Source organism: Lottia gigantea (genome assembly GCF_000327385.1).
Source record: "Lottia gigantea unplaced genomic scaffold LOTGIsca_49, whole genome shotgun sequence".
NCBI classification, from domain to species: Eukaryota; Metazoa; Mollusca; class Gastropoda; family Lottiidae; genus Lottia; species Lottia gigantea.
In genome coordinates this window covers 662,093-678,289 of record NW_008709687.1, presented here as the reverse complement: position 1 = coordinate 678,289, position 16,197 = coordinate 662,093, and the positions used below count along the sequence as shown (strand labels likewise).

General features: G+C 36.1%; 2 protein-coding genes across 2 annotated transcripts; both read left to right on the top strand.

Annotated features, from left to right (window-relative positions):
* The first annotated feature begins 913 nt into the window (after positions 1–913).
* On the top strand, positions 914–6,154 carry LOTGIDRAFT_234303 (hypothetical protein). The gene is made up of 5 exons (XM_009061573.1): positions 914–1,136; positions 1,165–1,277; positions 4,467–4,516; positions 4,778–4,891; positions 5,318–6,154. The coding sequence occupies exons 2-5, from the start codon at positions 1,265–1,267 to the stop codon at positions 5,504–5,506; spliced, it is 366 nt and encodes a 121-aa protein (XP_009059821.1). The 5' UTR covers positions 914–1,136; positions 1,165–1,264; the 3' UTR covers positions 5,507–6,154.
* Positions 6,155–8,382: 2,228 nt separating this feature from the next.
* LOTGIDRAFT_234302 (hypothetical protein) lies at positions 8,383–15,977 on the top strand. The gene is made up of 4 exons (XM_009061572.1): positions 8,383–8,480; positions 13,363–13,508; positions 14,588–14,713; positions 15,289–15,977. The coding sequence occupies exons 1-4, from the start codon at positions 8,465–8,467 to the stop codon at positions 15,466–15,468; spliced, it is 468 nt and encodes a 155-aa protein (XP_009059820.1). The 5' UTR covers positions 8,383–8,464; the 3' UTR covers positions 15,469–15,977.
* Positions 15,978–16,197: the final 220 nt, after the last annotated feature.

Sequence of the window (16,197 nt, the reverse complement as noted above, 5' to 3'; positions counted from 1 at the left end):
TTTATTTTTGGAGAAGGGGGCTTTAAAGACGTGAAGGTGGCGATTTCATTCAATGACATAACGTTACCTTTTTCAAAGTTTTGAGCCTCGTTCTGATTCAACTGAATCATCTTCACAATGTCGAACTATTACGACTTACTAGTAGTACTCATACCTTGACTGTAAAAGCCACTGATCTTGAAGCACGAAATGCATCGATTTGATTGGATTGCGCGCTAGCGAATACAAATAATCAAAACTCTCGACAAAAAGACTGTAACCATTATGGCGTCAGCCTCTGATTGGCTGAATTCGCTAGCGTACAATCCAATCAAATCGTTTCATTTATAAACTTCCATGATACAAGACAGGTGACTATTGTAGTCCGAAGTTCGTAATAGCCTGGAAGAAGGGCAACGCCATGCGTGTAATTTTGCAGGACAGTAGTATTAGCCTACTTTTTAAATTACTTAAGTATCTTTCACTTGCACAGCCTGTGACACATGAGGCCTCTGTTTATTGTCACATCCGAACGAATAGACGCTTTATCAGTCCCGCTCCTGACAAGAGAAATACCTGGCTGATAGACGCAAAAGTTTAATGATAACACAGTGTGCAACTAGAGATATTTTAACAGGACTGGTGTATTAGCCCACTCGTTTTCGATATCCAGTGCGAGGTTTGTTTTGTTCTTGGACAGCTTTGTATTTGACTATAGTAAAATACTCTAACTAATCAATAAATCTAAAAGTGTAGCCTACATTATAGTATATATTTTAAGTAACTTTATACATCGTTAAGGTATAGTAATAATAGGCCTACTGCAGCCAATTCAACTCGAGTGTACAGGTGGGCTGGGGTTAACTATAGCCATTCATAACAGTTTCTCCGAAATCACCTATTAATGATAAGATTTATCTAGCTATCTACACAGTATCTCGTCCGGAACTGGTATACATGTATTTAATCATATTTATTTTTAAAAGGTGATTTGGTTTAAACAACACAGGCTGATAACCTATTGACAGAAACTGGTCATCGCAGACGTCATAATCAATCCCTGTTCGAATATAGATTAACTAGTCTTCCGTAAGAATAACTAAAATTGTGAAATATTTACATTCAACTGGACGGGCAAGTTGACAATCTCAAATACCCACCTTATAGGCAGGGGCAGGGACTTCGATCACGTGACTAAAGTATATTTTGCATTCAACTGAATATCTACAAAAGGAAGATTCAGCTGTGGGATATTAGGATTTTTGATTTGTGAAGAACAGCCATCATGTCTCAAGGAGGTACGTGCACATTTTTTCATTCTTTTTTGTTCATTATTTTTTTGATTCAGAAAATGAAAAATTATACATTTATACCGAAGTGGTCGATGTTTTTATAAGAAAATTGAATTCATGTTTGTTGACCCGAAAAAACTAGGATAATAGGGGAAAATGATATTGAATATTTTGTACACTTGGCTAGACTAATGATGATGGACAAAGCTTTGCTATGCGCAATGAGGAAAATTCTTCAGCCACAGCTGCACTTGCTTATTCTTGTATCTTAAGGGATAGAAATGCAAATAACCGCATGGTTTCTAAAAGTCTAATTTAAATGAATTGTAAGAGAGCAAGACGTCAGATTTAAATTATTTAAAGTGTTACGGATAGCTTAAAGGAAGTTTATCACCTGGTAAAGCTTTTATAGCGGACGGTTGATTCTATGATTTTGTTTCATATGTTCAGAAATTCGTCCTTGAGCATAAATTAGCAAGAGAATTTTATTCTCTCAGGAATTCCTGAGCTCGGCCAGTGCCTTTTGATGATACCAATCTCTACTGCGCTAACGCAAAAATGTTCCAAAACAAAGACCTGTGAATGCTAAACGACGGTATTTATTGTGTGTTTTATTTGTTATTATCCTAAAATTTAGCCGCTATTAACTTTCTACCTTAATGTTTGTTATTTCTACTAAGTATGTATTTGGCCGCGGGCAACCACAAAAACACCTTGATTTATGCAGCATATTTACCTTCCTGAACACAACAATTAATATATAGTGCAACTGTTTTAGTTAATTATTCAGACAAATACGCATGTTTAAAGAGGCAAACCCAAAGGTTTAAAGAGGCAAACCCACAGGTTTAAAGAGGCAGACCCACAGGTTTAAAGAGGCAAACCAATGTTCACTTGCAAAGGTAGTAGTAGCCAGTCCGCGGGTGTTTTCAAGAATTTTGGGCTGGACAAATGCTCTTTCACCCGATATTGGTCACCAGCGGAATTGGTAATGCTCGCTCACAACTACTGCTGCCACTCTGTATTAGGGTTTCATCCCATTGAGCGTCCACAGAGCTTATTTATAGCATGCTTATGTGGTATAATTAACACGAAAAAGTGCACAATACAAAAATAGAATTTCGTTATGAGGAAATCTTTTACAATAGCGGAACAAATATAACATACGGATATTAAAACGGAACTTGAATCATGTTGTTACTCACGAGTTTCACGATGTGCAATCTTCAGACAACTGACCTACGTCAGCGTTCCTACTTATACATATAAATTTAATACACATTTCTGATTCAAATTTTCCTACCAATATTATCAACAAAGTACATAGGTGTTAAAGTAAAATAAAATATAATCGATTTATTAAAAAAAATAGAGCAATGTCAAGGTCGCTATATTCAAACTTCCAGTAACATCTGTCACACAATATAATAATCAATGATATCGTTCTCAGAGCAGTATACAGTGAATTAAAATAGTGATATGTTGAAGGGAGAGCTGGAAGAAACCAATGATTTGACAAGGATATTAACTTAGGTTCCCTAGGATCCTGTCTACCAGCTGGTCAAACCAGGAGTGGGAAATTAAACTCCATTTGATTTCATTAAAGGATAGATATGTCGACATAAAAAAAAAACTTTATTAAAAAGCCTCTATAGGTATGTTGCTGTCAAGTGTTATGTCAAACCGAAAAAGAAGGGTCTTCTTTTGTTACAATACAAATAGATGAAATTTAGGTCATGAAACAGGTTACAACGCCCTTAATGGCAGTTGCGTCTTTAATTCCCTGTAGCCACTCACCATTGCATATTTAGGGTCAAGTGAGGGGCGTCACCTCAATGTATTTGATGAAATAATAATTCGAAAGAAAATGTTTTTGAAAATATCATCAAATTTGACGGTCAATAGAACTTGCTGTACTAATTATTTTTAGTAATACGAGATAGTCTCCTTTTCTACAAAGTAGTACACTGTTGTACTATTAACTGTATATAAAAACACTAGACATCACCTAACTCTGGGTTATATTCTAGAAGGCGATCCACTGTTGTTCCATTAACTGTATATAAAAACACTAGACATCACCTAACTCTGGATTATATTCTAGAAGGCGATCCACTGTTGAACTATTGTCTGTATATAAAAACACTAGACATCACCTAACTCTGGGTTATATTCTAGAAGGCGATCCACTGTTGTACTATTGTCTGTATATAAAAACACTAGACATCACCTAACTCTGGGTTATATTCTAGAAGGCGATCCACTGTTGTACTATTGTCTGTATATAAAAACTCTAGACATCACCTAACTCTGGGTTATATTCTAGAATGCGATCCACTGTTGTACTATTGTCTGTATATAAAAACTCTAGACATCACCTAACTCTGGGTTATATTCTAGAAGGCGATCCACTGTTGTACTATTGTCTGTATATAAAAACTCTAGACATCACCTAACTCTGGGTTATATTCTAGAAGGCGATCCACTGTTTTACTATTGTCTGTATATAAAAACACTAGACATCACCTAACTCTGGGTTATATTCTAGAAGGCGATCCACTGTTGTACTATTGTCTGTATATAAAAACTCTAGACATCACCTAACTCTAGGTTATATTCTAGAGAGTGATCCACTGTTGTACTATTATCTGTATATAAAAACTCTAGACATCACCTAACTCTGGGTTATATTCTAGAGAATTGTCCACTGTTGTATTATTGTCTGTATATAAAAACACTAGACATCACCTAACTCTGGGTTATTTTCTAGAAGGCGATCCACTGTTGTACTATTGTCTGTATATAAAGATACTAGACATCACCTAACTCTGGGTTATATTCTAAAGGGTGATCCATCGTTGTACTATTGCTTGTTCATAGAAACACTGTGGGTTAGGTTATAGAGGAAAGATCTTTGCTATAATATACATCCGTTTCTGGGTTAGCTTATATTCCAGTGACTGGCTTAGTTCCGTGTTATAATCTGGTTACACACCAGGCATCACAGAACTCTGGTTCACATTTAAGATAGTGATCCACTGTTGTATTATGCATCACCTAATTCTGGTTTACTTTAGATTCCAGTGATTGATCAAGTGCTGTGCAATTGTCTTTGAGAATGGTTCACTGTTTATATAAAACATCGAACATCAGTTTAATCTGGTCCACTAATATAGGTGTATTGTTAATTTACAGGTCAAGGATATCCAATGCATAATTATGCTCAACAACAGGGACCACCTGTGGTAAGTGTGATATTCTGATCCTGTCCACTCCCCTGTTAATCTTTTCTAACCATGTCATTACTCTGGGTTACTCGAGTCAAGGAGTTGCACCCTTTATATTAAAACTCTGGATATGACCTACCTCACAGAAAAGTAGGACGTAAAACTCCATTCATTTCATTTCATTTATGACCTCAGATTTTCTACTTTTCAAATTTTGTCCTCTCGAAACTTCAATACTATTTCCTTGGAATGTGTTGCTTGATATGTTTTAAATTACAGGTCTCCCAAACCATAATAACTACCAGACCTAGCGACTATTTTGGGTGTGCTCTATTCACATGTCTGTGTTGTTTCTGGCCAACTGGTATTGCCGCTCTGGTATTTTCATGTAACGTAAGTATCCAGGGTGCAGCGGCTCGTCCATGCACCAAGAGCAAAAAACCAAAACATGAAAGATTTTGTTCAAGGTTTCCTTATTTGACAAATTTTCCAGCAGGAGCATACTCCTAAGGCCCAGCTCCCCTCCTCAAGATTTGCTGTGCGCTTTCGTCGCTTGTTGTTTCCAAAAACCCTATTTTTGCAGTGGCCAAGTAAAATAATTGGCCAAAGATCAGCTGGTAAAGCATCTTCATAAACCCTCATAGTATCCTAGTCTTTCTTCTTTCAAAACAAAATCCGATATGTCCAAGTCCTATAAACAGACCCAGTTGAGTGAGCAGTAAGAGGTATAAGGTTCATAACCCGACGACCCCCCTCTGCCACTAACGACACCCACCTCATTCCATTCAATCATACTAAATTCCAGAATACTCATTTCAGTCCAGGTCTGCAGCAGATCGAATGGATTTTGCCCAAGCAGAGAACGATGGACGAATGGCCAAGATCTTTTCAATCATCAGTTTAGTGATTGGTCTGGTCTGGATGATAGCTGTTATTATATATGTGGTCGTCGTTTTTGTGGTCCTGGTTGACACGGTCAATAAGGCAACAAACGACTATTATGCATAAAATGTGGATCCCTTTTCTCAAATACGATGATCATTTGTCGTTTGTCAGTGGTGTTTCTTGGTCGGTGAGTGTGTGTGAGGGGGAGGGGGGCATGGTGGTTTCCCGGAACTGGCCCAGTTGTAACCCCCCACCCAACACACACACAATTTCAAATTTTTATCAGTTTAAATAGGGAAATATGTGTCAGTAAGCCCCCATTGACAATTTTGTGGCCTCTACTCGACCCCCTTTTTTATAGAAACGCCGTGAGATATTTCGCAATATAAAATTCTACACTGACGACAAATTTTGACCGTAAGATTTTGAGAGACATGGGTCTCGGATTATATTCCATGCAGCCAGGAACTATTCTGTGAGAGCCTATTATACATGCTCATTTTTTAATTATTTTCAAGATAACATTTCTATTGTATATTTGTTTGCTCCTAAATTTATTTCTTGTAAGAGATACACTTAACAGCCCCCTCAATTCAGACTATTTCAAGCAAATAACTCTGACTCTGGGTTATAAAGCAATAAGTAATAATAATCACGCAATGGATGAAATGACACTTACTAGTATGATATTACAATTGGTATACATACAATTAATTTGTAATAGTTAATATTTTGTATCTTATTTTTTTGTAATAAAATTGTTTTATATATATTTTGTATTTGATATGTCAAGCTTGGGTGCCTCTAAGCCATATCATGTTCAGCGGCATCTCCACAATATCAAGCTATCACGAACTTCGTACTTTTACATGACTGCAATAGTCACATTTCTTGTATAATGGAAGTTTAAATGGATTTGATTGGATAGTACGCTACTGAGGCCTCGCTGTGATCACTGAACAATAATGTTTTCAGCATTTCTGTCGAGGGCTCTAATTGACTCACTGGTGTACAGTCCAATCAAATCGCTACATTCCGTGATTCAAGGACTAAGTGCTTGATAACGTCACTAATCGCGAAGGGCTAGTGTGATACAAGCTTATTTCGCAATGAGTGAGGTCATCTAGTTTTGGTGGAATTGCAGAAACCACAGAAGACTCTATCATCCAGTTTCTCTTTATCTAAGTACATCTTCGACTTCAAAGACAGGAAGAGGCAAGAACCACAGACGTCTGATTGAAAATTATAATGGTGCAAATTGATGCTATCACTGTCCCCGATACGCATTAAAAAAATAGAACACCTATTTACAATCCCTTTAAGAGAATGACAAATGAAATGAAATGGTATTTTACACCCTACTGTTCTGCAAATGCCAATTTGACTATACGCTCAAGGCTATTTAGTCTCTATATCCAATAGAAATACAAGCTGTTACATTGTATAACTTGGTGAAAGAGAAATAGGTCGTTTTTATACCAGCGAATACAGGCAGGGACATACACAGACAATATACTGTTGGATGGTTGAGATCTAATCCTAAGGTTGACGAAAGCACTGACCGCGGTACCTGAAATATCTCTTGGAATCTTTAAACCTCTTAGACTCTCAGAGAATTGGTATTCATTTTACTAATGAGGAATTTATTCCATTTTAAACCCTATGTACAGTGCTGTTGCCCGGGGAGTGCTAGAATTAACGACAGCACTGACCGTGGATGTAGAAATATGTATTGAATATCTTGGAAATAAAGCTTACGTTTGTTAAAGGGGCAGTTGCATCATTTTTTGTGACAAATCATACTTTAGTCTTAGAAATGGAATTTTTATATGAGCTAATCAGTAATAGTGTTTACAGCTCACCGTTAAAATTTGAACCTTCAAATCCATGTGTGTTCAGAATTATCCGAGAAATAGTGAGAAAAATTCCTAGTTTGAGATATCTTGAAGGAATTATGCGGTTTTCGTACATTTCTAGTACTTCTGAAGACTATTTACATATTTTCAAGACCCAAATCAAATACATTGGCGTGGTATTAAAAGTGGATGAGCATTTCGAGCGAAAATCTCTCTCTATTCCAGCCTCTGATAGCTATTTGAAAGTTTTTTTGCAACCAACTACTGTCAGAATATCCATCAGAGGCTGGAATAGAGGCAGATGTCTCGGACTAGAATACACCGTGCCATCTTGGCCATAAGGTGACATTTAGCGAGGTTCAACTGCAATCGACGAAAGAAATGGCCGCGGTGTCTAAAACTTGGAATAACGTAAGGTGATAGTTAGTTAAAGCCCAGAGCAACCATAGAAAGGACTGGCTATGGTACGAAAAAAATAGAATTCGCTCAATTAAAGCAAGTAATGCAAGCTCTGTTTAAATGATAACATGTTTCAAAAGTAATGGCAGGAGTTGCGGTTTCTTGGAAAGAAATGTTAGGTTTTTCATACCAAAATTAATGACGGGATATCAGTTTGATGTATCAATTAATGAAGGGATATCAGTTTGATGTATCAATTAATGACGGGATATCAGTTTGATGTATCAAGGGTAAAATTTCATTCACCTCCATTAAAACTTAAGCTTTACATGAAATGGAGTTTTACTTCCTACTTTTCTGCACCATGTGGGCTAATGAAGACGGACAACGCCATGCAGGATGCAATGAGGGAAATTTTGCCAGGACAGCGGCATCAGTCTGCTCTTTTACGATTTCCAACTATGAAGGTGTTTTTTGTATGCGTGTATAAAGATTGGTGTTTACATTCCAAAAGTAATGGATATCAAATGGTATATAATATTTGAAGATTTGAAGATTCGAACCTGAAAAGAAAAGATCATATCCATAAGGACGTATAATAGCTATATATGACGGGTTAGATTTCACAATATTGTATATATTTGGTTTATACAAAAACCTGTAATTGAACTGGCTCGTTTATCTCTATTCATACCTGTAAGAAAGATTTACGTCACGTGACTGCATTTCGCAATCTTGTGTCTCAAGTCGCGGTGCAGGGCATTTCAGTTGGATTTTACCGATCAAGAGCAAGTATTTTCGATACAGAAATATTAAAATAACAAAAATGGCTAATAAGAGTGGTAAGTAAAATTAATTTTCTTTTAGTATTTTCTTTCAGGCTATTTTAAGGTATTTTGTGTAAATTTTAGACAAATAAACAACAAACACATAAAAAATAATATAAACAAAGAAACGTCTGCAATCATAAGACTCAAATGTTTTTCACCTCAGCTGATCATTAATCAACAAGCCCAGGGGACCAAGTTTGGCCTTATTGTAACGACAATAATTGAAGGAACCACGCCCGTAGCCAGTCTTGATCGTAGGGCCAAGTAATATATCAATCAGGGGCAATGAGTTCAGATGCAGTAATTGAATTGGTCGGTTGTCAGAATTTTTTCATGCGCAGAAATAGCTCGAAGGGCATTTTTAACATGAAAAGAAGGCCACTACATTTTCGTTACACGTATGACTTACAGTGACGGCCCCAGCCTCCCGAAACTGGGGGTACAAATAGGGGGCAGACTGACTCCATGTAGGTAATACTAGCAACGCTGAAATTAAAATGCGACAATTCTGTGTAGGCCAAGCCTCTCATTGAGCGCCTGAGAGGGTTCTCCCCATGAAAAATGTTAAAATGTAATTTATTTGGTGCATTCTGAAACATTTTTAGGGCAAAAAGGTAAAATTAAGTGGGGTACAAACCCTTCCCCCCCCCCCCCTCCCGCTTGTGTACCCCGCTGGTGTCGCCAATGGTGATTTTTAATATTTTTTCATCCTCAAAATAGGGTATTAGATGTCTGATATAAGGTGTCTAGTGTGTCTAACTAACACTAAAGCAACTTTGACCCGCATTCGAATGATGTTCTTCGTGGGTAGTTACATCCTCTTTATTATAAATACGGAGAAAAGAACAGGGAAGGAAATATCAGTTAATTCTAAGAATTTTTGATATTGATATTAATTATTGATATGAGGATAAAATTTAGGAAGGAAAAAGATTTTAAGTCGTGACACGAAAAGACGGATTATCAGTACACCTGCTATCATTCTGCGACTGTGTTTTTGCCCCAATTTTCGGCGGACGGTGAATGGGTGCTGAAATTTTCTCACCCCATTTTTTAACACCCCACCCCTCCGAACACCCCTCCACATTACAGACAAAATAGTAAACTTAATATGTCAAGTCGTGTTGTCGAGGTTTCGATTAATAGTTTTTGAAATGTGCAATGACGCCAAGCAGACGTCAACAGTTATGTTGATATAATTAACTTCACATATTGCGCATTTGAAATGATATTTATAAGCAAACAAACAATTTAATAACGGAATATTTCTATATCCCTGTGCAGTATATATCTCATAGCGGGTCGTATTGATAATTAATTACAATATCTCAGGGGATTATATGATTACGATGTGGATAGGTTCACGGGCAAGGTGCATGGTGGAAGGTACATATTATAAGTAGGGTTAGGGCTAGCACGACAAACCTGGTCGTTCACGTTCCTCGAACGTACTATACGTCTACGGGTATAATATAGTTACATGCCAATATACCACCAGGATATCAAGGTCGAACGGTTAGGGCCAGAAAACTCACATAATTTCTTTATAAATATGACAAATATTGTCTTGGTGACTTTTGTCCTTGGCCTTGACACTTAAACACCGAAGCAAGAAGATAAATCATCCCCACAGGGTCAAATATTGGGGGTGAAACAAACCACTGAAAGATAAACAAATATATATTATTATTGTTGTTACTTTGTCCGAAGCCTACTGACTTATAGGCATTGTAAAGAGGACTTCTATAATTTTTTATGCGAATCGGAGACACTGATAGCATAAATTTGCACCATTCCAATTTTCAATCAGACATGATTGTGTGGTTCCTGCAATTGCTCTAAAACTAAGTTTTTTATGACGTCACCCCCGCAAAATTTGCTCGTATCACATAAGAACTTTGTGGGAGTGTTGCTAGAACCACAGATTGGAATGGTGCAAATTGATGCTATCATTGTCCGTGATACACAAACAACATTTAGAAAACCTCTTTACAATCCCTTTAACACAAGTAATAGAAGTAAAAATCTCCATGCCACGGGAGGAAACTCGCTCCACCATGGAGCAAACATAGGCATCAAAGGATCGGATTCGCCAAACGTTTGACCAAGCCTCAGAAACAGGAATTTATTAGCAAAGCTGGTCACTTATAGTGTTCACAGCTCAAAGTCAAAATCGAGCCTTCAAATCCATGTGTATACAGAATTATCTGCGTTAAAATAACAAAAGAAGTAAAAATGACAACTCTTTGTTTCTTGAGACTCTGTCATATAATATATGAAAGACAATTAACAGCAAACAGAACTGTTTCGACCTTCTTTACCTCATCAGTGCAGTGCTGATACTGGAGTTGAGGTTTGGCTATATAGCTGCCTCAGATGATCCTAGATAATGTGGTATTATCGCACCATGCCAGAGTGCTCAAACTAGCAAGCTGCCGAGCTATGCATATGAAAGACAATTATATATGTTCGTACATTTTTAGTAGGCTTTATCTGAAGACCTTTGACAAATATTCAAGACCCAAATCAATTCTCAATATTTATGTGACTGAATAGTCATGAATACATTGTTACATTGTTACATTGCTATATTGTTACATTGTTATATTGTTATATTGTTACATTGTTATATTGTTATATTGTTATATTGTTACATTGTTACATTGTTACATTGTTATATTGTTACATTGTTATATTGTTATATTGTTACATTGTTATATTGTTACATTGTTATATTGTTATATTGTTACATTGTTATATTGTTACATTGTTATATTGTTTGAAAAGAATTAGGTTAAATTATTTCCCTGCAGTCGGCATTGAATTTGATTGAATTGAAAGAATAATAACGAAGAGTGGAACAACCGTAGCTCTTATCATTAATTGCCTACTGCACATTGTTTGCTGTATGAATTATATGGATCTTTAAACGGTCACTGGCGTAATTTTCCAGAAAAAATTTAAATCCTAAGAAAATAATTTTTATTTATTTGCAAAATGTCCAAAGTAATATTGCGCACCTCTCACTGACTACAGGTTTTCATATATTAGGCAATAAAATGAATATTGAGAAAATAGGTCAATAACAAGGTCGTGGAAAATTTTTTCATTGCGCAATGCATGACGTAGTCCAATCTAGCACAGACTAAATCGAATATTTCATTCAAAATGTTTTATTAATAGTAATAGAAATACATACATATTACATAGAAATTTGGAAATTGCACAGTCACTATACGTGTTCTCTATGGCTGCTAACAACGGTACGGATAATATTTTAGAGCGTGAAGATTGATAATTTTGTATTTGAAAAAATATTTCCTCGTTGCGCAATCATGAAGTTGTCAACATTTTCTTTGTTATTTCTTATGTTCTTGTGACAGTCATTGAAATACTACTAATTATTTTTTAATGCAATTAAAAAATTTGCTTCTATCTTGAAACGTTTCCACGAATCCCCTCATTGCAAACTGTAGTACATGTTCTGTCGACATAACTCAATCTAAGACAGAAACACAAACGCCATGCAGTGTGCAATGAATGAAATTTTGCAGCTGTGCAACGCAAACTGGATATTATGTAGTTGTTTATTGTCGAGTTTCATATACAAAATCTCCCCATCGTACACTGCATGGTGTCTTTCATTTTAATATCGCTTTGATTTCGTATTATTAAGAAAGCCAGTGTGTATTGAGCAATAAAGACCATCCTGTGTCTATATCAACATAGTCAACAGCTTGGGTGAGGCTGGTTAAAAAATAATGGAGTAAACAGGATTAAGTCAATAAACGTAGATATACTTGGTGTATTACGTTAGTATACACATGTATTGCTTTATTCACTACCATCCTATTTCAGAAGGAAGGGCGTGTTTTACAAAGGGATTGAAACATTTTTATGCGTATCGGGAACACTAATAGCATCGATTTGCACCATTCTAAGTTTCAGTCAGACATCCGTTATTGCTGCAATTCCACTAAAACTAAGCGTTTGATGATGTCACTATAGCAACATCTTATATCATATAAGGAGCTTTGCAGTTTTGAACTCTGTACAATCCTTTTAATGTTAGGCAAAGCGTTTTTACAGAAAATTTTCGGGTTTTCATTACCCCATCACCTTCTTACCCGCATCCTCATTGGAATTTTTGAAATTAAATACTGTTTTTACTATACTGTTCTATCTTATTCAATTACTAAATACATCCAGCTGCAGCAACGAAACTATACCTCTAGATACGCGAGTTGTCAAGGCAGATTAGGCCGAATTCACGGAAACAACTGTCTCTATTCCAGCCTCTGATAGCTATTTGGACAGATGTCAGCTGGTGTACAGACAGAAATAATAAGCCCTGTTAAATGGGGACATTCCGCATCTCCGCAGTTGCGGGGGTTTTAGACCTATTGAGATACTTCGGATCTGCAAAACCCAGGTATTATTGGAAAGTTGAATATTTTTGTAGTTCAGTCATACTATCATTTTCTCCCTACACCATTTATGTCATGTCTCCGGTTCCATCGATTTTTTTTTTTTTGCGAAACAGATCTAGCATCGGCCATTAAAACTGCGTGCGCAGCCAAAGGGTCACAGAGTCAAGTGATACTAACAAAACGAAAGTTACGGTGATGCCCAACACTAATTTACAATCATCTTAAAGCTTATTCAATATTATGTTAGATGTTATGTTGGAGGTGTGGAAAATCCCCATTTAACAGGGTCTTTTTTCCTGACTCTACTCCAGCTGAAAACTGTCAAAATATCCATCAGAGGCTTGAATAGAGGCAGATGTTTCGGACTAAAGACAGATGTGGTTTATTTAAAGTTCTACTATTTCACATGCACAATCAAGTAAATATTCAGATGACTGAATTTGTTTGTGCTTCTCTCTTTTCAGAAGCTTACAGTACAGATAATCCAGGCTACAAAGGGGATCAAGGTCAGCCCCAGCAAGGCTACCCCCAGCAAGGCTACCCCCAGCAAGGCTACCCCCAACAACAAGGTTACCCAATGCAGCAATATCCTGCTGGTACTAATGTGGTGGTAAGTGAAATTATTTCAAGTTTTTCACCATTTTTACTTTTTTTTTTATCTTGTAAATATTTATTCAACACAAATTATACAATTATACTAAAACTAAAACATGTATCTCACAGTTATTATATAATTAAAATCAAGATATACATCAATATCACAGATGAATACTCCTTAATGGAGTTAAAATACGGTAAAATATTAATATAACAATACTGTATTATAATATTTACACTATTTCCATTATGGTATGGAGCTTAAAAAATATTACTGTAAGGCTTCAAATTGTGGACACTAGCTATGACAATGTTTCTCTAAAATGGGTTAACACGTACTATAATAATTAAAAATTAAAAACTTGATTAAAAAATCATGAAAATTTGAAAGTTGTATATGATAAAATGAAAATGATGTTTCTTAAATGCAGAAGTATCCCTATTGATGGATCTTTACATATGAAACCGAAAGTTGTAAAGATCCATAAGGATATTTCTTAAAAAAATGAAAAACGGGGTTAAAATATTGCTCTAGTAAAACCTAGAGCGTCGTCTGCTAGTGTTGACACAACATATAAAGGAATGTGTAATGATGATTAAATCTATAGGGCTATAGAGACTGGTCCATACTGCTAAATTAAGATGGTGAGTGGGTTATTATAAAATGTTCAAATCTATATACATGGTAAAATAAATGTAATAAGTATATTATTTATGTATATTTAACAATAAAATGCTAAGAAAATTCAATATCAATTGTATTATCAAGGGTAATGTTGATAAAACATGACGGTAGAATAAACTTTTGAATAAAAGTATGCCTAGGATAAAATTGTTTTGAATATATTAATGCACTGGCTAAAATATTTTTATAAAAACAAACAAGGTCTATATTACAGTCGGGATTGTCACCATTTTTACTAGTTCTTTGGAGATTTGAAAATGCCTTACTGTTCGTCTCCAATACCTGTTTAAAAAAATGTGGATGACGGCCATGTGCAATAATGTTTCAATTTCATTTTCATTTTCATTTTCCATTCATTATCAATTACAATTTCATTTCAATTTCATTTCAATTTCATTTCATTTCAGATCGGCCAACCAGCAACTACCATCGTCACCAATCCACGACCAAATGATTACTTTACGTTTGCACTTCTTACATGTCTGTGCTGTTTTTGGCCAACAGGTATCGCAGCCCTGGTCTTCTCCTGCAACGTAAGTTTGATAGTTCTCCCTTTCTCTTTCTCGTTCTCTCTGTCAATCATGTAGATCGGAGACGCTGACATGGAAAAAGCGTCAAGTCGTTCGGGACAATAAACCGAGGTCCCGTGTGCTACAGACAGCACACGTTAAGAATCCCTCGACAATTGGAAATCGAAAAAGAGAAGGCTAATGCCGCTGTTCTGGCAAAATTTCCCTCATTGCACACTGCATGGCGTTGCCTATCTTCATTGGCCCGATAAGGTGCACAAAAGGAAGGACGTAAGATTCAATATTTGCCTTTCATTTCTCGTTAATGTCATTTAAACAACACATTTGATCATCGGGACATTTACAGACAAAATTTTCCTCATTGCACACTGCAAAAAAGCTATTCGTATACTGTAGCCGAACAAGGTACTTCATCTCCTCTGCCATAGATTGACCTTTGGCATAGAAAGCCTTCGAAACTAAAATGCTAAACGTCAAAATAGAATATTATGCCAAAAGATCTATTGTTCTGCTTTCGCTCTGCAACAGATTCAGCTTTACGGATTGCCGAATATTGATATGATTCAATTTTTTTTCAGTCACGTGATGCCAGTGACCGGTTGGACTTCAACCAAGCACAAAATGATGGACGAATGGCCAAGATCTTTTCAATCATAAGTTTGGTGATTGGTCTGGTCTGGATTATAGCTGTCATTATTTATGCAATTGTTGCAGCCACTGTGGTAACAAAAGCATATACCCGTACTTATTATGGGTAGGGTGGGGCCTGGATTGGTGCGGGGTGGGGAAGTAGGGAGTGGGTTTTTGGATAATGGGGGGTTTGGCGGGGCCGAGTTTTTCGCCTATGACGTGACGAGTGAATCTGTAAAGTGGTAAGGGTTTGGGCTGATATTAGGAGAAGGTTCTAAAAGGGGGGGGGGGGGGTTAGGGTAGTGGTGTAGAAGGAGATTTTTTTTTTTTTTTTTTTTAGTAGAGGAAGGATTATCTCTGTAGCTCCGAAAGCTTTTGTCCTCATTTCATCTTTTTGTCCAGAAAAATATTACACTAAATATTCTTAGAATTCTTATCTGGCTGTGACGTCGTAAATCCCGTTTTGTTGAAGCTGACAAATATGCCAAGGAAGGCACTAAATAATCATTCATTCGTACATTTTACACTTTCTTGTTTTTAACAATTTTTTTTTTAATTTTTGAAAATTTTCAAAATCTATTTTCTAGTTCTTTAATGTATGAAAAGTTTTTTAATATAAAATAATTTTTGTATAAAACTTGTTTTCTTTTTATGAACACCCACGAAAGTATATCCTCTTTCGTTCCGTTTTTTTTCTCAGCTTTTATTTTTACTCAGCCACAAAAATTAAGGTCTAACAACTCATATTTCTTCGTCTGATTAACCTGTGCCCTAACCTGATGACCTCTGCTTTAACCAATCGAATAACACTGGTCTAATTCAGAACAGCCAATTTAAAAAAGTGTTTCACAAATGTT

Coding starts and splice junctions, on each gene's coding strand:
- LOTGIDRAFT_234302 (XM_009061572.1), top strand. Junction 13,509..14,587: donor CTGCTGGTACTAATGTGGTG/GTAAGTGAAATT, acceptor ATTTCATTTCAG/ATCGGCCAACCAGCAACTAC. Junction 14,714..15,288: donor CCCTGGTCTTCTCCTGCAAC/GTAAGTTTGATA, acceptor ATTTTTTTTCAG/TCACGTGATGCCAGTGACCG.
- LOTGIDRAFT_234303 (XM_009061573.1), top strand. Junction 4,517..4,777: donor AACAACAGGGACCACCTGTG/GTAAGTGTGATA, acceptor TTTAAATTACAG/GTCTCCCAAACCATAATAAC. Junction 4,892..5,317: donor CTCTGGTATTTTCATGTAAC/GTAAGTATCCAG, acceptor TACTCATTTCAG/TCCAGGTCTGCAGCAGATCG.